This window comes from Gymnoscopelus microlampas, assembly GCF_963454915.1.
Source record: "Gymnoscopelus microlampas genome assembly, chromosome: 9".
In the NCBI taxonomy this organism is placed as follows: domain Eukaryota; kingdom Metazoa; phylum Chordata; class Actinopteri; order Myctophiformes; family Myctophidae; genus Gymnoscopelus; species Gymnoscopelus microlampas.
The window spans coordinates 23,312,932-23,338,414 of NC_139946.1; the positions used below are offsets into that span (position 1 = coordinate 23,312,932).

At 41.3% G+C, this 25,483-nt stretch overlaps 2 protein-coding genes across 3 annotated transcripts; both read left to right on the plus strand.

Moving 5' to 3' along the window:
* The first annotated feature begins 1,805 nt into the window (after positions 1–1,805).
* Positions 1,806–5,634, plus strand: fpgt (fucose-1-phosphate guanylyltransferase). 2 transcript variants are annotated; one of them, XM_084067349.1, is made up of 4 exons: positions 1,806–2,026; positions 3,679–3,846; positions 3,946–4,038; positions 4,128–5,634. In XM_084067349.1, the coding sequence occupies exons 1-4, from the start codon at positions 1,954–1,956 to the stop codon at positions 5,537–5,539; spliced, it is 1,746 nt and encodes a 581-aa protein (XP_083923475.1). In that variant the 5' UTR covers positions 1,806–1,953; the 3' UTR covers positions 5,540–5,634. The 2 variants fall into 2 exon arrangements, with proteins under 2 accessions (XP_083923475.1, XP_083923474.1); XM_084067348.1 differs by having other exon boundaries at positions 3,679–4,038.
* A 781-nt stretch (positions 5,635–6,415) lies between these two features.
* tnni3k (TNNI3 interacting kinase) lies at positions 6,416–25,406 on the plus strand. Its single transcript, XM_084067347.1, has 25 exons — positions 6,416–6,544; positions 6,871–6,979; positions 7,136–7,221; positions 7,796–7,893; positions 8,508–8,618; positions 8,936–9,034; positions 9,361–9,499; positions 11,225–11,369; positions 11,469–11,573; positions 11,705–11,799; positions 12,204–12,353; positions 13,043–13,126; positions 13,638–13,694; positions 13,876–13,968; positions 14,074–14,131; positions 14,527–14,721; positions 15,799–15,903; positions 16,085–16,137; positions 16,734–16,786; positions 18,205–18,337; positions 19,254–19,363; positions 21,931–21,990; positions 23,133–23,302; positions 24,440–24,519; positions 24,943–25,406. The coding sequence occupies exons 1-25, from the start codon at positions 6,505–6,507 to the stop codon at positions 25,020–25,022; spliced, it is 2,508 nt and encodes an 835-aa protein (XP_083923473.1). The 5' UTR covers positions 6,416–6,504; the 3' UTR covers positions 25,023–25,406.
* Positions 25,407–25,483: the final 77 nt, after the last annotated feature.

Consider the following 25,483-nt stretch of genomic DNA (forward strand, 5'->3'; position numbering starts at 1 on the left):
GTCTTACACATCAGATTCCTTCAGAAGTCAGGACCATAATGTGCTGGGGGTCAGACACTGACCCAATGTCCTCGTCAATCGTTCTGTGTGTGTGTGTGTGTGTGTGTGTGTGTGTGTGTGTGTGTGTGTGTGTGTGTGTGTGTGTGTGTGTGTGTGTGTGTGTGTGTGTGTGTGTGTGCGCGCGCGCAATGTCCTTTATGATCCATGTCCAAGAAAAGATGTTCACATTTTAAATTGTATGGAGGTGGCGGATGGTAAAACCTATTTTGGAACATGTGCTGTTGCAATCCATTTTAATTAAACATTTCTATTGTCTAAATAGAACTAAGCCGACATCGTAAAACTAAGGATATTGTTCCTACTTGTTATAGCAGGCTGTAACATTTATAAAGTGCAACTGTACCATACTTGTTTATGCTCACATTCATGGATAATGACATTTCTAAACAGTAGACAACTAATGGCAATACTTGGATTTTCTATCACTGGTTAAACCAACTGAGCTTTAACCATGCACATGATGCTGTGGTTTTGTATACCTGCTGCTTTTTATATGTTTTTCCACCTGCACAAGGAGCATTTCTGCCTTCCATAGTGCCATCTATCCATTGCACCTTGTAACTTATGTGTGGACTTTGTATTGATTTGACTTCTTCCTGTTATTGTCTCCTCCAGGCCGAAGGAGTGGCCGAGACTATGTTTTGACCCCTGTCCGTCCATCCTTGTGTGTGTGTGTGTGTGTGTGTGTGTGTGTGTGTGTGTGTGTGTGTGTGTGTGTGTGTGTGTGTCTGTCCGTTAGTCCATCTGTGAACAGCTAATCTCCGGCACCGTTGGCCCGATTGACGTGAAACATTACGTGATATATTATATTAACGACAATATATTATAACTCTATGCATGAAACTGTGCACACACACTCCCTGGATGCCAGAGCAGAACCTCTGCCCCAAATTTTCCACATCGGCCTGTTATAGCGCCACGAGGACAGGAGGCAGATTTTAGCAAAACACATTTTTGAATATTACTCCTACAGATTTTGTCCAAACATCACGCAAATCGGTACACAGTATCTCTATAGTCATGTGATCAAGACGGATCTGTCCAATCTTTCATAATCCATCCTGAATGGCTAAAATTGGCTTCCAAAGTTTGCAATTGGCTTCCGTTTTGAACAAAATGCCTTAAATCATGAGCGCAGCGTCCGATTGCTTTGAAATTTTGCTCACGCACATCCCACAAATCAACATATTGTGTATGTGCAATAACTTCATCAACATTAATCCCTCAATTTCTACAGATTCCACTCACCTCTATAATGACAAATTCCGAACATTGCTGGACCACAATAACCTACCTGACCTGGCGGAAACCTGTGCTCTGTGGAGCACTTTTTCTAGTTTTTCTTCTAACTCTTCCTGTAACTAACTGCAATGTTGAGAGCCTGCACGAGTCTAACTTCCATTCATCAACTAACAACAAAGCAAAATTACCATTGCACAGTATGTAGGCTGTATGTCCACTGACAAAAGTTACATTTATACTCACAACACATATACCAATGCAACACGTTTTTCAAATAGCTGAGGTATATAGGGTTAAAGTGGTTAAATTGATTATAACCAGTTTGGGACCCCCTGGAACCCCCACTAGGACCCCTGGGGGTCCCCGGACCCCACTTTGAGAACCACTGCATGTGATTGGCCAATTCACCACGTGCTCCGCGCACTCCCCGCCTCCCTAGTAAACAACCAACCACGTGACGAACCCCGGAAGTGTTGGGTACTACATTCTGAGTACCTTGTAATCGCAAGAAAGGAGAAGGTTTTATTATCATTAGTTTTGATCATATATTATAACTCTATGGTTTTATCCACGGACGCAGACGTGCTGTTCTGAATTAGGATTACTTATTCTATTAGTGTGCCATAATAACTGACTTATTTCGCACAGAAGATGAGCGAAGAAAGTCTCAGAAAGTTACAAGTAGCAACAAGACAAAAGCTGAATAAATTCAACTCTTTGCGTGGTGAGTTTGACACTATTAGTGAAATGTGCATGAGTTCAGTAACGCTATAGCTTGAGAGCTTTAATAACGTGTTGTATGTCCGCGTTGCTATACAACACGCAATAAGACTAGATGTGTTTTATCGAGTCTGACTTTTACTTTCGTACCTATGATATGCAAATGTAAGAAGCGATGAAATACATCTATGATAATCTTGATCCAAGGCTAATGCAATGCATTTCGCGGAGGTTCAGGGGGATTCATCTCCCCGAGGCATCGTGTAGTGTACTCACCCAGGGTCAGCTCAGCCTCTTCTCATCTGTTCAATCATCATTTCTCAGGACAGATTCAGCGAGTGTGAGCTTGAGATCTGCTATTTTCAAGTATATACTGTAGTGCTAAAGTGGTTAATGGATATTCTATAATAAAGAAACCCAATATTTCAAATAATTGTAGTCGAGTAAAAGTACAATATTTGCCTCTGAGATGTAGTGGAGTTGAAGTTAAAGTATTGAAAATTGGAAATACTCCAGTAAAGTAAGTACAGTACTTGAGTACACGTACTTAATTACTTTCCACCACTGCATATACATACCTGTATGTGCTCGTTGAAGAAAGTTTACATGTGTTCAGTGCTGAATGTCAAAATGTCACATGTCTTTGTGAATCTTGTGGAAAAGTGTAGATAATTTACTAAAATACACATTTTCAGCCAGAACATTCACATTGATATGTTATAACTAGGTGACAAGAGCTGACCCAAAGTCACAGCAGCAATTAATTATTGGGTGAGTACAGTACGCCCAGAGTGATACAAATTAAAATGCCACCAAGATTAATCCATATACCTTCCACGAAAATGCATTGAGTGTTCTATGTCATAAAACACTCAGTGAGTGTGAATGTATAGAACACATGAATGGAATATTAGCCATTCTAGGGTGGGCTATGTGTTAATCACTTTAATGTTGCAGCTGGTTAAGATGGGGTTGATTTGAATTCATTGATGTGCTGCTGGGGAGCTTAACCTATAATAATACATTATAATGCATAATTTAATGTATATTTTGTATTGATAATCTAAAGTTGCAAAGTAACTAATAACCAAAGCTGTCAAATAATTGTGGTGGAGTAAAAAGTATAATATTTCCCTCTGAGGTGCAGTAGAAGAATGGAATGGAAATAGTCAAAGTAAAAGTACCTCAGAATTGTACTTAAGTACAGCACTCAACTCTTTAGTTACTTTCCACCATACAAGTATAGCTGATGTGTTTTTTAGCGGCGCTAGCCGCTCTATACCTTTAGGTATAGAGCGGATATTAGCCCTCTATACCTGGCTTTTGCGTCAACGTTCTGATTGGTCAGGCTCGCCAAGGTTCTGATTGGTCAGGTCCGTCAACGTTCTGATTGGTCAGGTCCGTCAACGCTCTGATTGGTCAGACCCGTCAATGCTCTGATTGGTCAGACCCGTCAACGCTCTGATTGGTCAGACCCGTCAACGCTCTGACTGGTCAGACCCGTCAACGCTCTGATTGGTCAGACCCGTCAACAAAGTGATTGGTCAAGCTTCACGTGACACATGGCTATAAACACATTATAAACACATATCGATGACAAAATGTATCAAAGGCGCCGCTACCTTCACACAGGGTGTGATTTTTTCTTCCATGAAGGTAAAGAGGTGCCTCCTGGAGAGTTTTGGGATGTGGTGGTTGTAACTGCTGTGGATGAGAGTCAGAGAGATGCATACAAGCTGCAGATCAGTGAGAAGATTGCAAGAAAAGAGCTACCTCTTGGAATTCAGTATAAAGTCTTCTCAGATCCACCTGGATCCAAAGTAGGTGAGTGGATCCGTCACCAAATGGGAGACCCTGACAGCCATTGTTGCATAATTACTTGCATTATTGTACAGAGTGACCATGTGGGATCTTGTTCTCAAGGCAATGGAGGATCAACACTATATGCATTGCAACAACTGGATGACATCTATGGGAAGACCCTGAGCAGATTCAGAGTCGTCTTGATCCATGCAGGTATTGTATTTAAACATGTCTTTATTGATAAATGTTGTGTACCAGTGCAATCATGACTATTTTCAGACTGAGATCTCATTCTGTCTTAGGAGGGTTTAGCCAGCGTTTGCCCAATGCCAGTGCCCTGGGGAAAATCTTCACCGCTCTCCCGCTGGGCGATCCCCTCTACCAGATGCTGGAGCTCAAGTTGGCCATGTATGTGGATTTCCCATCCCAAATGATGCCTGGCGTGCTGGTGACATGTGCAGATGACATAGAGATCTACAGCATCGCAGGCGGGGAGAGCATCAGGTTTGACAAACCCGGCTTCACGGCTTTGGCTCACCCTTCTCCACTCTCCATAGGAACCACCCATGGGGTGTTTGTGTTGGAGGATCATGAAAAGCAAGGCTCCTCGGAAATAGAATACACTTCCTGCCTTCACTTCCTGCACAAGCCAAGCATCGGCAAGATGCGAGATAGTGGCGCTGTTTGCAAGCCACATGGGGGTTGCGTGTCCTTAACTGATGCTGAATTTGTCTACACAGACAGTACATATTATGTGGACTATTTAACTGCAGTGGCTCTAGTCGCTCTATTAAAAGAGGTTGGGCCATTGCAGTGTGAGATAGATGCGTATGGGGACTTTCTCCAGGCACTGGGCCCTGAGGCCACCATTGCATACACAAACAACACTGCTAACGTCTCCAAACAGGACAGCAGCCTGGTGGAGATCCGTCAGAGAATTTTTAATCAACTCCGGGGAACTTCCCTGAACGTCATTCTCCTCAACAACTCCAAATTCTATCACATTGGAACCACCACCGAATATCTCTATCACCTCACCGAGGACCCCATGCTGAGAAGTGAACTGGGCCTAATTTCCTCTGCCTTCAGCATGTATGAGAATAAAGTTCCGGAGGGTTTTGTTTGCTGCGTTATGCACAGCGTTCTGGATCCCAGGTGTTCTGTGACTCCTCGCTCAGTCATTGAATACTCCAGACTGGGAGCAGGAGCGTCCATAGGCTCAGGGTCTATTCTCAGCGGATGCTGGGTAAGCCCTGGACTCTCTGTACCTGATGGAGTCTTCATGCACTCACTCTGCGTAAACCACCAGAACCAAACTGGTTTTGTAACCGTCGCCTTTGGCATCGATGACGACCTGAAGCTGAGTGTGGCAGCCCCGGCCTATATGGATGGACTGAAGCTTTTTGGGGTCAATCTAATGGAGTGTCTACCCTATTGGAATCTGGGTGATGAAGCTGTCAGGTTCTCTGGTGATAAGTCCAATTGTAGTTTGTGGAACATCTGTCTGTTTCCTGTATGCCTTGACCTGCAGAGCTCATTCTCTATGTCTTTAGAGATGGTACAGGCAGTCCTGGATGGCTCAACACTCACTCTACCCATGGATGCAAAGCTGGTATCCATGCAAGAAGCTTTGCACTATAAGAACCTGGATGAGATGCTGAAGTTTAGGAAAGGACTTTATAAAGACATCATGCAGGGGAGATGCAGCCATTGAGTGTGGCCATGTTCAGTCACAACAATCATGTTTTTATTTTTGTTATTGTGTATTTCATTGACTTGTCTTGTGTAAATTTCTTTTAAAGTAAATTATCAGGACTTAATATCTGATTTGGCTCCTGGGTATCCTTTTAATTATAGGATATACTTTTCCCACTTCATACACAACAGTTTGTCCATTTAAGCGACGTCCCGCTTGTTACAGTCTGGACTGCAGGAAGAAGAACACTTGAAAGTGCAGCATCAGATCCATAATGCAAGCAGTGGCCTATCAGCAGACCAACAATAACCAGATTATATTTTGTGGATCGCTGGCCCTCCCTCTGGACTGCAGCAAGTTGGTATGTGAATGCATACAGACATCTCCGTCATCTGTACTCTAGATGCTCCAGATTCTAATCTAGAGCACTAGGTTAACGCTCTACACTGTAACTGAGAGTGTAAAAATATATAAATTAACAGTGAGTATTTTACTGTGTAGTAATGTGAAATGAAGTGATACAAATTGGGGTTTTCCAGGTCATTTCACTGTACCGCAGTATTATCATATATAATGCAGACTTTGTTTCATCAGGAGTGTGAACTGACTGATTTGCTATGACAGGGCTGAGGACAAACGTAAGGCAATGATAACCTGCCGTTTTGCAGGAGTCAGTGGCTACACACACTCACTCTCTCTCTCTCTCTCTCTCTCTCTCTCTCTCTCTCTCTCTCTCTCTCTCTCTCTCTCTCTCTCTCTCTCTCTCTCTCTCTCTCACACACACAAACTTGCTTGCATACAAAGGGAGATCAGTTGTCATAGTTGTCAGGCATTCCACTCAAAGATGTTTATTTTTAGCCTCAGCACTGATCCCCCCACTTTATCTGGCCCAACAGTATTGTGGCAGAGGGAGAGAGATTGTATTACCGCTTTACTCTGGTTAACAAAACTATACAACACATACAGAAAGAGAAGGACTCTCAATGGGGAATTACAAATCGAGACCAACTCAGACATGCACAGGTAATGGTTTAGCATCAATGTGGTTAAGCGGTCTAGATTTATCTTTGGCTAAATCTCAGGGTCTGTTGGCCAAGTTTGTGCCGAAGAGGGTAGAATTAGGTTCACTTTCTTGTGCCGATTGTTTTAACAAGCCTGGCATAAATGTTATAGTCACTAATTATGTCTGATTCAGGTGTACAGGTTAAATACAGCTCTGTATCTTTACTGTATACACTACCGGTATATTCTACTGTGTTTCTACTGTTAATTACCATGCTAAATTTACACCTTATATGAATAGTATTGACAATGTAATTATGGCTAACCCTTATGATGTGGCTGTGAAGACGAATGGAAGAAGAAAGTGAGTGAATCATACACTGTGATTATCGAGAAGCTAGAAGATGACCTACGCATCGAGGAAAACAAGCTGGCGGAGCTCAAACATGCTTTCAGGTGAGAATTTTATCCAAAATGAGGAAAGGCAGAATGAGCGTTCCTCATTACATAATCCACTCACATATTTTATTTCTGAGCAGGGAGAGCTTTGAATACAGCAGACGGATGTTAATGCAAACAGAAGATGTTGATTCTATTCTTTCTCTGGCTCAGCTCTGATGAAGCTTTCCAGAAGGTGAACTTGAGCTACCGGACAGAGAGTGGGCTGTCCTTGTTGCATCTCTGCTGTGTGTGTGGAGGTATGTACGGCCTCCTATTAATAACCCCTTTCCAAAACATCACAGTGGGAGAAAGGATTAGATTGACTATATTGTCCACCGCAGTGAACATGTTGCCTTTGGCTTCTTCGTCCCTCAATTATTGAAATACAAAAGTACACTCCATACAACAAATTCAGCAGTGTTGTGGGAAAAGCTGCATTGAGAGAATTGTCATATTGCAGTGTATTTGCATTTGCTGCTTTTATTCTTCAGTGAAATGATAAACATACTGTATTTAGGGTTGCACAGACTAGGCCTATTTCTTGTACAGATTGCTATTAGCTCTTGTGACTGTGCCCTCTGCTGGATGGTGGCAGCTCAAACTGTGAAGAAGGTAATTAAAATGTGCACAAAGTAGACATGAAATTGTCAGACAATAGTATCAATTCTGGCCAGCTTGCTTTTTACTCCATGGATTTAGGTCCCTGTAACACAATAGTCTGTTGTTGCTATTCTGTATTGACGTAAAACCTCTTATTTTTCACTAAACATCTCATCATGTTACATCTGATGCTGCCCTGTGGTACAACCAACATTATATGTTCTTGTGCAGCGAACAAGTCTCACATTCGGAGTCTGATGCTGAAAGGCTTGCGTCCCTCCAGACTGACCAGGAATGGCTTCACTGCTCTTCACCTGGCAGCCTTTTTGGTGAAAGAACACTTTAAACCTTTTTTGAGTGCCTTCAAATTAACATCTTTCATCAATCTGCATCAATCGGGTGCTCGGGATGGTGTGATTTGTCATCTGAAGACCTTCCTAACTTTTGCCACATGGTGGAGTGCAAGCTGCACAAAACTATTAGAGTTGCAAACACACTTTATACACAGTGCATTTTAGGTATGGGAACATTGGGGAGTCATTGTATTTTAGGGAATGTCACAATGCTGCATATGGGAATATTACCGTAATTAATCCTGCTAATGTGGGTATGAGAGTGACTGGAGGACGAAGGTGAACAAGACATTCACAGTGAAATCCACAGATACTTTCCCAGTTTTAATGGGTTAACAGTGTGTAAAGAATATACTCTTACTTGACTTTACACCTTTTATGGGTCCATTTCCACACTCAGAGTTAAATTACCCAAGACTTTGCTGTGTAGGCCTGCTGCTTCATATAGGAATTATAATTAATCACCGGCGTCCCTATTTTAGGCATCATTATAGGTGGAAAGTTTTCAATTTGAAACATTTTTAAAATATAAAATAGCAGATCTACTTGTAGTTGTGTGTAAAGCTGTGTTTTAATCCCATGTCCCTCAGGACAATGGTGAGCACCTGACAGCACTGCTTCATGGAGGTTCAGACATCCAACAGGTGGGCTATGGTGCCCTCACTGCCCTGCACATAGCTACAGTGGCTGGGCACCATGAGGTGAGAACTGATCCTGGTTAAAACAAGAATCTGATTCACAATCAGTTTTATTCACCATATATATACACTCAACATGTGAACAGGATTTTGTTCATGTATAGGGGTCGATATATAGTGGACAGATTTCCCAAATCACAAAGTAACTCTACAGAGGGTCATTTGTTGGTTGCAGGCCTGCTGCAAGGCCTGCTCCTGTTGAGATCAATGATGTCTTCTCTGAGGATGTTTGTACGATCACAGCAATGCCTTTTGTTTGCAGATAAAAGAATAAACAGCAGAAAAAGCTTTGTTTTGACTTAATTTGTCATTTTGTCCAGGCAGTGGATATACTCCTACAACATGGAGCTTATGTTAATGTCCAGGATGCTGTGTTCTTCACCCCGCTGCATATTGCTGCTTACTATGGCCATGAGCAGGTACTCACCTACAGCTGACATCCACCTAGTGTTACTATGACTATGAGCAGGTACTCACCTACAGCTGACATCCACCTAGTGTTACTATGACTATGAGCAGGCACTCACATACACCTGATATTTACATGTTCTCAGTCAGCTAACATACTTCTCATGTTACTAGTTCATCATAGCATTGTAATAGAATACGTTCAGATGGTAACAAATTGACATTTCCTTTTAATCTATCTACTTATAAGTATGTCCCCATCGTCATTCATTCAACTTCAGTCACTCTCTCTTTCTCTCTTTCTTTCTTTCTGTCTTTCTCTCTCTCTCTCTCTCAGGTGACAAGGCTGTTGTTGAAGTTTGGGGCCGATGTGAACGTGACTGGTGAGGTGGGTGACAGGCCGTTACACCTGGCTGCTGCCAAGGGCTTCCTGGGAATTGTCAAAATGCTGATGGCAGACGGGAGCAAGACTGATGGTGAGGGTTTGAATTCACAAACAAAACAAACATTATTTTATTTTAAGTCCCAAGTTCAAGTTCAACAATGCATTGGATGTTTGTTTGATTTTTATAAATATAATGTATGATATAGCAGGCAAAGCAATGAGACTCAGAGACCAGCTAGGAGTAGGCTATGGGGCGAAGAGTCTGTCATGAACTCATTTGAGTCATTTGTGACAAAGCGACACATACAATTAGCTCACAGGAAGCTTTTGCCTGTCCTTTAAAGCAGTGGTTCTGAATGTGGGGTCCAGGGTCCTGGAAGAGCTTCCAGAGGGTCCCTACATAAAAGATTGCTAATAACTCCACCATTGTTACATCTACAAGTAAATACTATGATAGAACGTAACTGTGGCTATTTTGATCAGAGTTTCATTGTTATCTCTATGCTACACTACATAGTCCTCTTGCACTTCTTATAGATGAGGCAGCGAGAGGACTATGTAGTGTAGCATAGACTGATTTGCTATTACCAGTTTTGTCTCTCCACTATGATAATTCGTTAACCCTATGTCACTTTTGTGTCCTGTTTGCCTATCCCTGTGTTGATTGTCAGTTGATTCACCTGTCCTGTTAGTCCCGTGTCAATTTAAACTCCCCTGTGTTTCTTTGTCAGTTCATCATTCTATGTCATGTTGAGTACTTGTGTGTGTGTTTCTGGAGAACCGTAGTTTATTTCTCTGCATGCCAAGTTTTGGTGAGCCTTTGTTAATTGTTTGTCTTTTGGACAACCTCAATAAAACCTAGAGTTGATCTCTTTGGCCTAAATCTTCTGCTATTAGGTCCTACTCTCGGCACTCATCCTTGATAGCCATATATTAAAAATTCATATCAATAATTCCATGTTCTAATGCATCAGGACCTCGGTAATTAGATGATTAATCTCAAGGGGTTTATCTTTCTAATAAAGGTACTATATACATCAAATTGGGTGTCCATTAAATTTAAAAGTTTGAGAATAACTGCTTTTCAGAGTGATGTGCCACTATATGCTTTATGTATAGCCTACTGTTATAGATCTAATGCCTTCTCCTATATGACCCAATTTTAGTATAATTATTACCCATTAAATAATAAAAAATAAAAAAAAACTCCTATTTTGTTTATGGAGATGATGTAACGAATGGTACTTTAAATTAGTGGTTCTCAAACGTTTTCATGTCACGGACTCCCAAATTGATACAGTACACATTAGGCTACGTTACCCCATTTGAAGGGATTTCCATAAGTGAAAAGTTGCGTTAAACTTTTTCAAAATTACTTTAAAATAGTCCAAGTATAAAATGTGTGTTAAAAGGATCCCTGGCTAATACGCCTTATTTGCCTTAATACATAATAATTTCCCTCTATAACTAAACATTTAAATTAAATTAAATATTCTATTTATTTTAGAAATAGTTACTCAAGGGAGGCGACACCTTGAGTTGATGATGTCATTTGTCTATGTGTGGTCCAGCCCTATGAATGTATGGAATGCATGTGCTAACTAAAAAACATCTTCATACTTTTTTTGTTTAAAATTATAATGTATTAAGGCATATAAGGCTTATTATCCAGGGTTAAACTGATTTTGATGCTATATTAACTGATTTTGCTGGGGACCCCCTGGAACCCCCCTCAAGGATCCCACTTTGAGAACCACTGGTTCAAATGAACAGAAAGTATTGGTGCAGTAAGTGATGTTTGTACTCATCCCTCTAGTCAATGCCCAGGACAATGAGGACCATGGTCCTCTCCACTTCAGTGCCCGGTTTGGTCATCACGAGGTGGTCCGCTTTCTCCTGCAGAGCAACTGGCATGCCCATCCTCACTCTGTCAACATTTATGGAGACACTCCGCTACATTTGTAAGTGTTTCATATGGTCTTGAAATGGCCATGAGTGCTATGCAAATGAGTATAGACTTTGGGAGATGATATCAAATTGATAGAGCTGTGTTTCTGCAGGGCCTGTTATAATGGAAAATTTGAGGCGGTGAAGGAGATTATTCAGCTATCTGGCACAGACAGCCTATCAAAGGAAAACATATTCAGCGAAACAGCATTTCACAGGTATTTCTATTTAAATCAACTTTTTATGTAGCACAGGTGTGCCTTTTTCGAGACATTTGACTCAAACAATGAAACTAGTAAATGAAAACCGTCGTCTGAGGTAGTGTGTATACCGTATTTGTGTCTCACAGCGCCTGCACTTATGGTAAAAACCTGGAGATGGTTAAGTTCTTGTTGAAACAAAACGCCATGAGCATTAACCACCAAGGCAGGGATGGACATACAGGTATGTATTTACATCTTGTAAATCACTGGTTCTCAGCGTGGGGTCCGCATTGCATTGTGACACGTTGTGAGCTTGTAGCCGATTCTAAAATCACCTTCAAAATCCAATTTTTTCTGAAAAACTTCAAATGTTTATACAAAAATAAATAATAAATAATGATATTGCTAGATATATATATAGCAACAACTAATGTGATACAGATGCTGTCCTGGCTTGAAAGGTATAACAACGTATAGGTGTAACAGGTCTAAATGGGTTAAGTGGTTAACTTGCACGGTCACTTGATCAGTTGTGAGACCTGTGTGTAGGTCTTCACAGTGCCTATTTCCACTGTGTCTAGGTCTTCACAGTGCCTGTTTCCACTGTGTGTAGGTCTTCACAGTGCCTGTTTCCACTGTGTGTAGGTCTTCACAGTGCCTGTTTCCACGGTCACATCCGTCTGGTGCAGTTCCTGCTGGACAGCGGGGCAGACATGAACCTGGTGGCCTGTGACCCCAGCAGGTCCAGCGGGGAGAAGGATGAGCAGACCTGTCTGATGTGGGCCTACGAGAAAGGTCTGTATGGCAGCTGTGTTGGAAGAAGTACTCAGATTCTTTACTCTTTTTTTTTTTTTTAACCCATTAAGCCTGAGGCCGATTCTACAAATGCCTTCTAAATCAGTAGTTCTCATACTTTCCCCCCAAAAAATGATCAAAGATAGCAGACGTAATTATTTGATCATGATTCAGTGCATTACAAACGTCCTCATTATTATAGTTTCACAATCGCTTTGTGTGCTCACTTAACAACAACATGCTTTCAGCCTTCCAGCTCAAGGACTATGCACCAACAAGTCTGAGCACCATGGGCTATAGCAGTGGTTCTCAAAATTGGGTTCCGAGGCCTCCCAGGGGTCCTTGAGGAGGTTCCAGGGGGGCCCCAGCACATTAGTTAATGTAGCTTCAAGTTCAAAACCAGTTCAACCACTTTAACCCTATTCACACTTTCGCTATTTGAAAGTCGCTGCTATTTTTGAAAACATGGAAAAATCTACTCCGGAGGAAAACAATGACACAAATCTTCTCTGATGGGCGTCCCTGACCCTGACACAAAATCTTTTCAGATGGGGGTCTGTGGCCGAACAAATAAATACATTTGGGTGTCCTTGACATGAGAATGTTTGAGAATCTCTGGCCTACAGTACATACAAACAGGCAGACCTGCATATCTTGTGATGCCTCTGACCTTGTGTGTTATATCTCAGGCCATGACGCCATTGTCACTTTACTGAAACACTACAAACGACCCGATGACTCTCCCTGCAATGAGTACTCCCAGCCTGGAGGGGGTAAGTCACCTTGTAGCTGTCGCCATATGGATCAGATGCCACTTAAACATACTGTACGTGTAACGGAGCAGTGCGATAATCCATTCAATTAGTGTGGATACGTGCTCTTCAGCATGTATATAGGGCTGCAACTATAAATCATTTTCTTAGCGATTATTGTATTGGTTCGTTTTTTGATTAATTGAATAATCAAGAAGCACGCTTTTAAACTATTGAATATCAACGAATCGACGAGAAAAAATCCGAATAGATTTTTTAGAATCAACTTAATTGATTTGTCTTATTAACCACTTAAGCCCTATTCCAAACTTCGTCGTACAGCACTGTTGCACAAAAATAGCGAAAATAACAGATCTACAAGCTCTACAAGATCTACGAGCTTGTAGATCGGATATTATTTCTATTTTTTCTACATTGGAAAGAAACAAAACGTAATTTAGGGATTGTTATAATAGATTAGTTTGATTAACTGTTGCACCCCTACATGTATGTTCTGTTGGCTGTCTTTCAGATGGATCCTATGTGTCTGTGCCATCTCCCCTGGGCAAGATCAAAAGCATGACTAAAGGTAGTGAAGAGTGGTGAAGCCGAAAGCGTATTCCTTGCACTTAAAATCCCTGTCAGCTGGTATGACGTATTGTACACTCTCTCTGTTGCCATGGAACATACTGTAGCTACTGTTGCTGACAATGTCATTCACTGCTGTCCCCCGATATTAAATAACTTCATAAATATGATCCAATGTGTAGAGAAAGCTGACGTTCTGCTACTCAGAGCCAGCCTTCCATCCCATTTCCAACTACAACTGTCTGAGCTGGAGTTCAATGAGATCATTGGCTCAGGTAAATCAATCCAGCCTCATCCTCTCTGAGTTTTTCTCACCCGACATGCTTGCTCACCAGATAATCTTTATACTTAACGTCACTTCTGCTTCAACTTCTCTTCAGGCTCTTTTGGGAAGGTCTACAGAGGCAAGTGCCGGAACAAAGTTGTCGCCATAAAACGGTAATCAGAACTTTAACGCATCTAAAGATACGTTATGTCATTGCTGTTGTACAAAAACATTGTACCTCCAAATCTTCTTTTTTTTTTTACAGTGTCGCGTAAAAGTAGACAAAATAGCAGATCTACAAGCTCATAGCTATTAGCTTGTATATCTGCTATTTTTTAGTAGCCAAAGTATAAAATGATAGTTTAAGTGGTTACACAGATGCGTTCCCGGTCTTAATGGGTAAACCAATAAAAAGTATTAACAAGAGCTTTTGACTAAATAATAACCTTTTTTATCATGTCCTGAAAAGTAACGGTTTTGAACAATGTTTCTGCCTGACAGCGACGATATTTATACCACATCCCTCAAGAAATGGAAGTCACTCATTAATGTCATCTGCCCTGTCTAGCTATCGAGCCAACACTTTTTGCTCCAAGTCAGACGTGGACATGTTCTGCAGAGAAGTGTCCATCCTATGTCGCCTTAACCACCCCTGTGTCATCCAGTTTGTGGGTGCGTGCCTGGATGACCCCAGCCAGTTTGCCATTGTCACCCAGTATATCTCTGGAGGATCTCTGTTCTCCCTGCTACATGAGCAGAAAAGGTGTGTGAATGTTTGTACATGGCTGTTTGGATATGTAATCACATAGGACATATCTTATGTATTACTGTGTTACCGTAACCCATTAAGACCTGAGGCCGATTCTAAAGATGTTTTCTAAACAGTTTTTTGAAAGAAATATAAAACATTAAAATATAAAAAAAGAAATGTTCCAGAGACCCCCAAAAGCAAAGATTTGAGTTACAAATGTTTGCTTTGAAAATATATATATTCAAAGATTTGCAAACATGTTCATGATTTAAAATAAATAGCAGATCTACAAGCTCATAGCACGGCACTTGGTGGCGCGCTATCAGCATGTATATCTGCTATTTTTGAATAGCCAAAGAAATCTAAAACGACACAGATGCGTTCCCGTTCTTAATCGGTTAATTGTGACTCTTACAAATTTTAACTACTAGAAGGAGGAAAAGGAATTGTGCACTAAAGTACTGATGTTTTGGCCAATGTTTACATCTAGGTCTCAAACCAACGTATACATCTTAAGACACACAACTGTCAGTTTTGATCATAATCTGCAAACTGCCAAATCACCAAATCTACAAGCTCACAATGTGTCAAATTGATCTGCTATTTTTGCCAAATGTTCGCCTTTGTTTGACATGGACAGAAAAGGGATGCTAGGGTTCATGCAATCTGGGAATCCATCGGCAAAAAAAAGGGGGAAAAAGCTCTGAATCTGTTTTGAGAGATTAGGGTTCATGTGGTTAAATCGTCAAAGTTCCTCTGAATGTACTTATTGACATGGGAGTGAACAATCAACTGCAAAGTTACTCAGTGCCAAATAAGTACATGTTTACACGACCCAGTGACACATGTCTGATGTCTCTCTATCAGCCTCTTCATCTACAGTGTCTTGCACACCAATCGGTTCCCCTTTTTTTTGTCGGGCTCACCATTGATCCATATGAAGTGTTCCACTAACTGCACATCCAGGTGCTGCTGTCTTATAGACTGTCCTATTGATCTGTGTTAAGTGGCTGCGGGGTGGTGATTGGCAGGGACCATTGATCCGGCCACTAAGTGGCCCCACTCCTTTAATGATGTGTCAATGGACAGGCTGATCGACCTGCAGTCCAAGCTCATCATTGCCATCGACGTGGCCAAGGGCATGGAGTACCTGCATAACCTCACGCAGCCTATCATCCACAGAGACCTCAACAGGTAAGGCACAAGCCATAATGGGGATAGGGGTCACTATAAATACGGGTTTTCTGTGCCTTTTTTAAAGAAACCTATAATTGTCAGGAACAGTGCCTTTCATAATTATGACAGTTATACTGTCAAAATGCCAAAGGTGAAATAGAATAAGTGTTATTTTGGTAACGAGTACATTTCCTTTCAGTCATAATATTCTGCTCTATGAAGACGGACATGCGGTGGTGGCTGATTTTGGAGGTACGGTACAGGTTTATTACAGCGTTTTTCATGCCTTAGTAGAAAAGGGTTTGCTATTGTATGTTTTCTGCCTGATTCCAATTTCTTTTCCTGGTACATTTCTACTTGACACACAGGAAATGTTGGTCACAGTTCCAGTTTCCTGGATGATGTGGCTTTGACCCACGTGCTCCTTGCTATCAGCTGTAGGGGTTTTGTGTGTAGAGTATGTTGTTCTGTAGTCATTGTAACTATTAAAGTGTGTCTGGATTGGGTTGTCACATACTGTACTCTATAGCCTATACTAAGAAGTAATGTGATGGTTTGTATTGGCGGCTGGAATTGTCACTGTGTACACCTCATGAATACAGTAATTCTAACCTCCTGTATTCAAATCCAGCTCATGACCTGCTCATGCATGCCATATTGTCTGTGTATGTGTCTCTCTCTCTCTCTCTCTCTCTCTCTTTCTCTCTCTCTACCCCGTCTTTCTCATTCTCATCTATCTTCAACGCACTGTCTGTCTAATCAAGCATAAATGCCATAAGATATTAACTTTGAATGTGAATGGGTGTAACATATTTGTGTTATTAAATGTTCTCTTTTTTTCTGTGCAGAATCCAGGTTTCTGCAGTCCGTTCAGGAGGACAACATGACCAAGCAGCCTGGGGTTAGTCCGTGCTCCGTCTTTAAAGCTGCTTTATGTAACGCCTTTAAAACACACTATGAGTAAAACCATCAGGTATGTCAAAGTAAAGTCAGAGACTCACTTTGACAGCACATTTCAGTGCTACATATCTCCGCGGGTGGTGCATGGCACTAAACACCGCCAGGGTGAAAAGGCCCTGTTTTCCCACCTGTACTAAAAACGTCTGCGCCGCCGGTACTGTAATAAGTCTGACTTACACTCCGCCGCACGACGTTGTTGCGCGCCGAAAACAGCCGACCTACAAGCTCACAAGGCGTCGTGTCCGCGGCGCCTTGTGAGCTTGTAGGTCGGCTGTTTTGGCCGCGCGACACCGCCGCGAGACGGAGCACAACTCAGGCCCCTGGATAAAAGCATTGCGTATATCATTATTATAGCCCTGGCTGGAGCTCCTGCCATCAATTACCGTCCGCAGAGAAAACTGCCCTCATGCAAATAGTGTCTCAGTGTGTGCTGAGTCATCAGCACCCAGAGTGCTTGGCCTAGCAGTCTAGTGTTAAGTGTGTTACGTCCTCTGGGTACAGCCTGTTCTGAGCAACCAGTTATTCTCGCTGGAGTACAGTGTTTTACAACAGTAATTGGCTGTGAGCGTGTGCACGTTTGTTTGGCGTGCACGTACACGGGACGTTTGATGAACGATTTTTTTATGTTTCGTATTGATTTGTTTTGAGGGTTTTACGGTATATAATGTGATTTTGTGTGTTTTAAGCAATATACAGATTTTAATTTAATGTGTGTGTGTGCGTGTGTGTGTGTGTGTGTGTGTGTGTGTGTGTGTGTGTGTGTGTGTGTGTGTGTGTGTGTGTGTGTGTGTGTGTGTGTGTGTGTGTGTGTGTGTGTGTGTGTGTGTGTGTGTGTGTGTGTGTGTGTGCTTGTATTACTATACTTGTGAGGGACAAATGTCCCTCACAAGTATAGTGGAATTGAAGAAGTAGTAATTATGAGGGAAAAAGTCTTGGTCCTCCTAAGAGAAATTGTTGTTTTATGGTTTAAAAAATATGTTTACTTTACAGTTATGCTCACAATTTTTATATATTGTAAAATATGATAAAATATTATAAAATAATGATAAAATATTCAGGTTAGTATTAGGCATTTAGAGGTTAGGTTTAGGGGTTGGGTTAGAGTTGTGCTCAAACCCTGCTGTATAGCCGGTAGCACACTTCGGAAAATAGTCGATCTACATACAAGCTCACTATGCGCGACACATTGTGAGCTTGTAGATCAGCTACTTTCAACATTTAGGGTGAGGTAGAAATGGCATTCATCAAATTAACGTCCATTCTCACCTGTAATACAAACGTGTGTGTGTGTGTGTGTGTGTGTGTGTGTGTGTGTGTGTGCGTGTGCGTGTCCGTGTGCGTGCGTGTGTGTGTGTGTAGAACCTGCGTTGGATGGCTCCGGAGGTGTTCACCCAGTGCACCCGCTACACGGTGAAGGCAGACATGTTCAGCTACGCCCTCTGCCTGTGGGAGCTGCTGACAGGAGAGATACCATTTGCTCACTTGAAACCTGGTAATATTTCTAGTCATTTATTGATCAATGACTTGAATTAAATGACGCAGTACATAGTAATAACAACTGTAACTAGAGACTCTGAGTACACAAAAAATACTGTCAACCTATTTCCCTTGTAGAAAATGTATATCAACATTTACTTTTGATTATTAAGCCTAATTTATTCTCTGTAGTGTGACGTTATCGTCGAAAATAAAAACAATTCAACTAACATCACACTGCATCTAGTGACACGATAGATAGTTGTGCGATAGAGTACAATGTAACTTAATCTTTAGAATTTGGAAAATAATTTCAGTGGAGATCAAAGATAATCTATCCTGGTGGTTCTCAAAGTGGGGTCCGGGGATCCTCAGGGGTCCTTGGTTGATTTAGCTGGGGATTGACCTTTATGGGTGTGTACTCTGTAACAAACTCAGAGAGTGTACAAATGTAAACGGTTCCATTTGTACTCTCCCAGAGTTACAAGAACACTGCAGATTTTACAGTTTACAATTTAGGCATTTATGCAGACAGACAGTGTCGTGTCTCAGTAAACTAGGATCACAGGTAAACCAAGAACCTAGGATCAGTCTAAACAAAATACTATCAATAATAATCTGTACGTTGAAACTATACTATATATACTAGGTAAACAATGAAACTAGAATCTGTCTAAAAATCACATTTTAACCTTGTGGTCAAGAGAAAAACCAAAACAAGCCTAAGTCACAAAAACATGATAACAAGTGACCATGGCCAGTCTGCGTGATCGTCATAACTAGTTCAAGTGCAGATTTTACAGTGTAGAATGGGTTCTATCAAATTCTATCAAATGGGAGCCCGTGGCCTTAATGCATATCAAACTAGGGGTCTGTGAATTTAAATAATGTAGGTTGAAAATCAGTGATCTAGCCCTCTCTGCTCCTACCAGCGGCAGCAGCAGCAGACATGGCGTACCATCACGTCCGGCCTCCTGTTGGCTACTCCATCCCCAAGCCCATCTCTAGTCTCCTAATGAGGGGCTGGAACTCCAGTCCAGAGGTACTGTACTGCCATGTCCTATTTCACCTGTAACTTTTTTTTGTGAACACATTTTTATTTTTCCAATCTGTATGGCATTGGTAGAGTATTGAGGTGGTTGTATTTGGTCTCCCTGCTCTTCTATTGAGACATTTAGATCCCGTTTTATGGTTGGAGACGACCTTTGACACGCCCCTGTTTCTGGTTTGACATGAATTGTGACCTGAAGGTCAACATTTTATTTTGGCTCTATTAGCTCAGTGGTCAAATATTTCAGCATCGCACAGGAGGCCCGGGTTCAAATCCAGGGTAGAACAGGAAAGTCACATAGTGCAGCTTTAACTTAAAGCTACAATCCATAACGTTAATGTCCTATCCAGGATTCAGACCTACCCTATCCAGGTCCCCTGACACCAAACTTCTACCACTCAACCAAGAGGCTATCCCCACCATGAGCTTCAGGCAGGACTACTTGTCAGCCAGTACAGTAGGTGTCCTACCTGACACCAGGGCCTAAATCTCTCAATGGAATAGTAGGGAGACCACTTCCAACCACTGCAGATGTGCTAGTTATACAGATGGGTTAAAATAATGTTTTACTCATTGAAAACGTGTTCCGGATTGCAGCTTTTACTTTAATCCACAAATAGATAAATGAACACTGAGGATTTGACTGTGTATGGTATGGGTTGTGGTTAGAGCAGGCATGCAACAGTTAATTTAACTAATTAATTTAATCGATTATAAAATAATTACTGTAAATAAATAACAGATCTACAAGCTCACTTCACATCTCGCTGAGTCAGCTACCAGCATAATGACATGTTTAGACACTGAGAGGTGAGTGAGTGAATGCTGACTCAGCTGCTTGCATAAGCAGGTAGTACTGCATTAATGAATGGTACAGGCCTACAAGTATCCCCATGATGCTACATTAAAGCATGGCAGCACATTTATTATCAGCACACATGAACTGTGTGTACCTCCCTCTGCATCGGTCCGCTATGTTCATAATAGGCTTGCCGTGTTTGTTCTGTCTCATTAGAACCGTCGTTAGACAACCAGGCATGCTGCTGGCACATTTTGCTACCCCCCTCCTCGCCTTGTTGTTTGCCAGGGGTGGTTGGTTGCCAGCCAACTGCCTCTGTGGAGGTCATAGATGTACCCCCCCCCTTGGGCTTTGTCTGGGCCCTGCTTGTGCCCCACTGTCCCAGGGTGTAAATGTGTGTCAAGAGATCCAGTATTTTTCAATGAGAGACCAGTTACAGTATATTGTCTCTGTCGGGTGGAAACCTCATATGTCCAAAACCGTTACTTTTCAGTATTAACGTTTAAAAATAGCAAAAGTAGCAGATCTACAAGCTCAAAACGCGCCGCGTTTTGAGCTTGTAGATCTGCTACTTTTGATACTTTTCTGGGACGCTGTAGTATGATCAAGAAGGGCATTAATTTACGAAAAAACACAAAAGGTTTAAATATGGAGATAAGAGGTTTCTGTCCCGACAGCAGCCATCACAGGAATTTATAAGGCACACATCTCCCCTGAGGCCCTCCCCCAGGCCCTACCTGTTTGGTTCAGCGATCTGCTGTAAGGGTACGTTGTGTCACACTGTGATTGCAGGCTCCGTACAGCATGTTTCAAATGTAAAAACCCATGAGACTGTGAGTGAACGTTGCCATGTCAGCGGATTATAATGCTCCTGCTGTCAGACAAAAACTGAAAAGTAAGTTTTGCATGAATGAGTGTGTTGCTTTGGAAAATATAAAACGGGTACATGACAGATTTGAAGGCTCATGAAACTGGAAATATTTAAAATGTAATATTACTAGGTCCTTGATTGAGAACATAAAAGCTGCTGGTTAAAGATCAAACCATTCATACAATTCAACCATTCATCACAACCATTCATCACATCCAGGGGCATTGTAATACATTTTAGATTATTTACCCATATATCAATATAATTAAAGACACCAAAATTGTTCTTGCATGTTATTTCAGAAGTGAACAGAGGTGAATTGTTTACAGTAGACTGGGAAAGATGGTGTATGAATGGTAATGAGAGAAGGTTCCATTACGTCAATTCAAAATAAAAGCCCTTTGAGGAGTATTAATTGTTTATTTTCTTTAAATCTTTGCTGTCTTGTGGACCTTGTATGGGTTTTATTCATCAAAAGCAGTACACAGACAGACCTTGGCCATTGTTGTCAGCAGATGTGATGTATAATTGAACAGCTCCAAGGTGGCACAGTGTTTGTTCTTTTACACAGGGAGAGAAGAGATCTAAAGGTCTGCTTCTGCTTTTGAAGCACAGCTCACCTTTGCTTCCTGCGTGGGTGGACTAGAAAGAGTGCACAGTGTGAGGGAGGACACAGGTGTGTGTGTGTGTTTCTCCATCTGTGTCCGTTTTAGGCCTAATTTATACTTCATCGTACAACCGTGCGACACTTTGCGAGCTTGTAGATCTGCTATTTTTGGCAAGTGAGTATAATTAAGCATTAGGGGGACATCGACATTAATGCTATAGAGCTTGTTTTTACTTGAACCTTATCAAAGATAATTGTGACCTCCGCTTTCTCCATTTCAGGATAGGCCTGAGTTCTCTGAGGTGGTTAACAACCTGGAGGAATGTCTGTGTAATGTTGAGGTATGGGGATTGTTTTAAGATAAGACCTTTATTCTATCCAGCGAGGAAAATGCAGTCGCCAAAGACAGTACAGCAGTTAAAATACAGATTATAGGGCAAGAAAAACTAAGTACTGTAGATACAGCAAAAGACATCACAGTCAAAGCAACACCATTGGTAAGTTGTAAAAAATATATACTTGTTTACTGTATTTTTTACTGTACTTTATTTTTCACTTTTTAAAGTTTTACTGGGAATAAGCTTACATTTTGACTTACTGTAACTTAATATAAAATGTATCTGCTTCCTAATCAAATCCTGTAACATTGATTGTATTATTCAATCATGTATTATAGTAAGCTAGAATTGGATTTGGATTCCATTAATTTCAATATGAAAATCAGCTTGCAGATACTTGCTTGAGACATGTATTCCAAAACATAGCATATACTGTAAGTAATTGTGCAGTCTTTTTGTCAAAGTTATGTTTTCATTGCGTTTCAATGCAATAGCCTAATAACAATAACTGATTTGAAAAGTCTAGCTGAAAATAGCCCCTAGAGAAAAGATTGATTTTCAAACAAAGTTCAAACATCCATGACTTAATAACAGCGCAATTATGTTTGGCCAACATTGACCCAGGTGTGTTTGGTAACATTTTAATTACTTTGGACAAAATGTAAGCAAACAAGTAAAAATAAAGCCACTAACGGGGAAATGGTCTGTGTTTATGGATATATAGGCGAAGCAATGAATAAACAATAATATGTTTCCATAGTAGTACGGTTCTTAAAGGCAGGAATTAGAATTACTAGCCTGATTATCAGACTGAAGCTGCGTGGAGCGATTATTATTGCATTATAATCACTTTAAATCACTTTTTTTAATCAATTTATGTTCTGCTGAGTAGTTACGATAATAATACATTATAAATTATGAGTTAATGTATGATTTGTATTAATAATATAAATCTGCAAAGTAACTAGTAACTTGTGGTACACCATTTGCCTCTGAGATGTAGTGGAGTAGAAATATGTAAAAAATATAAAATAAATATAAATAAAAATTAAGTAAAATGGAAATGCTCAATTAAAGTAAAAGTTTCTCCAGTAATTGAGTAAATGTACTTAGTTACTTTTTCCACCACTGTTCTCCAACCACAGTTGATGTCTCCAGCCTCCAGTAACAGCAGTGGGTCCCTGTCCCCCTCCGCCTCCTCTGACAGCCTGGTCGGGCGGGGGGGACCCGGACGGAGTCATGTGGCCGCGCTGCGCTCTCGCTTTGAGCTGGAGTACGCTCTGAACACTCGAGCCTACGCCATCTGGAGTCAAAGGTACCACCACCACCAGACCACACTAAATACATCCAGGCTATATATAGCCCCTTGTGGGCCCATTTTGAAAACCTGTGGTGTAGTTGGCACAATTATTTAGAATGAATAAGCAGGATTAGGTTCAGTGAGTTGCTCAAGGGCAACTAGATGGGACACTGGGCAGCAGCGACGGCCGGATCCATGGGACTGGTCTGGTCTGGTCTGGTACGGGACAGTTGCTCAGGCCACAAATAATGTAAGCAGATCTTCCACAAAGCAGTTTTACCGAGGCTATTACACATAGTTCCCCCTGGCCTTGTAGTGCTGTGAAAACACAAAGTTAACAACTAGCGTTTTAACTATTGTTTGTGACTCCAGGTCCTCTGCCAGTAGGGAATCCAAGGACGTCATCATGTCTGGGCCTGTTCTAAAGGGTTCTGTGATAGCGATAGTGCACACATCCCCCCTTATGCCATCACTATTGTTTGACCAGTAACATGCACAACACTTGAGCTATCTTACTGCATCTGTGAGGAGTGGAGTTGCTCGGATACAGGTCTGAGAAACAAAGGGAAGCACATGCAATAAAACATGCATGGCACTCTGACTAAAGCCTCCACTGGTGGCCTGCCCAAGGCTGTGTGTGTGTGTGTGTGTGTGTGTGTGTGTGTGTGTGTGTGTGTGTGTGTGTGTGTGTGTGTGTGTGTGTGTGTGTGTGTGTGTGTGTGTGTGTGTGTGTGTGTGTGTGTGTGTGTGTGTGTGTGTGTGTGTGTTTGATCCCGCTCTCCGATTGCCTCTTTCAGAGGGTGGGGTTCTGTGTTATGCTACTGTGGCATGTAGCCGTCAGAAATTCCTTGGCACTTGATCAAAGGTGTCATCAATTTTGAATAGCCTATGTGTTCTGCTGGAGAAAGTAAGTGCCCGGATATAGTATATCGGGCATAGGTCATCCTATATTAAACACAAGGGGACATTAGATATGGGATTTCTCCTGCCTGTACTTAGCTTCACCTCATCTATCTGAATTAATTATGTGTAGTAATCATAGTAAGCCCACCTTAACCAGAACAGGGCCAGTTGCCTACTGTTGTTGTTGTGCGTTCTGAGTCAAGGATGATGACAATATTTCTCATGGGAGACAATGTTGTTCATTTTCAGGGAAAGGGAGAACGCAACCCAAGGTCTGACTCTGGATGAACTGAGGCGGAATATGCAGTTTCCACCAATTGACCGCAATGGTTTGTGTTGAAATGCATGTCCAGCTGATATATTATAATGTAACAAAGCTGTTAAGTGTGTCATTCTAAACATTGGGTTCCCTTTCACTTCACAAAAGTGGATTCTCTTTAAGATTCTAAACTTATATCAAACTGTCAGCATATTGTAGAATTTCCAAACGTTACCTTTCGTAATTGATTGAACTAGTGCAGTACCCGCTGTCAGAGTACTTAACGGTCTAGTCTATGATGTCTGTACTGTGACGTCCGTCATCTCCACATTGAGAGACGGATACAAACAGAGACTTTCAGAATGTATAGAGAGAGACCCTTAAGTGACATCAAAACGGTCAAGATTGTATACTCATCTCTGCTTCAACTACTGTATAGATTGGACTTATTGTCAGTAAATATATATTGTAAACTGGCATATCTCTTCCCCAGGCTATGTGTCAGATCCCATGAGCACCATGCGTTTCCGTTCCTCCTTCAGCAGCAACGGCAGCTTTGAGGACAGCAACTAACACTGTTATTATTATTCACAAAGCCACACACCGCTTATTTTGAGTTTCCTCTTTGGCTAAAACTACTCTATTACATATTTATTCATGTTGCGCAATAAGGTATACTGCATAGTTCATTTAGAAATGCAGGTAAAAGTCATCAGTGTTTGAAGTGGATTGTGTTAACATGAGACATAATTTGTATATGAATTTCAAGTACAGATGAGTACAGTACAGAGTTGCTAACATTTGTTCTATTCATAATTACTCTAGCAATACTTGGTGACATAATTACAAATATTATTGCTGTGATTTTGTATATTGTAAATACTTGTGACATGGTTCTTTGTTTTTGTGGATAATTTCATACTATCGGCCAAACATTGAAATTAAAGTGTTTAAAACCTCAAAGTTATGTATGTAATATTTGTACCCAACTTTAGCTTTAATAGAAAAAGAAAAGGTAACAAGTAATGTCTATC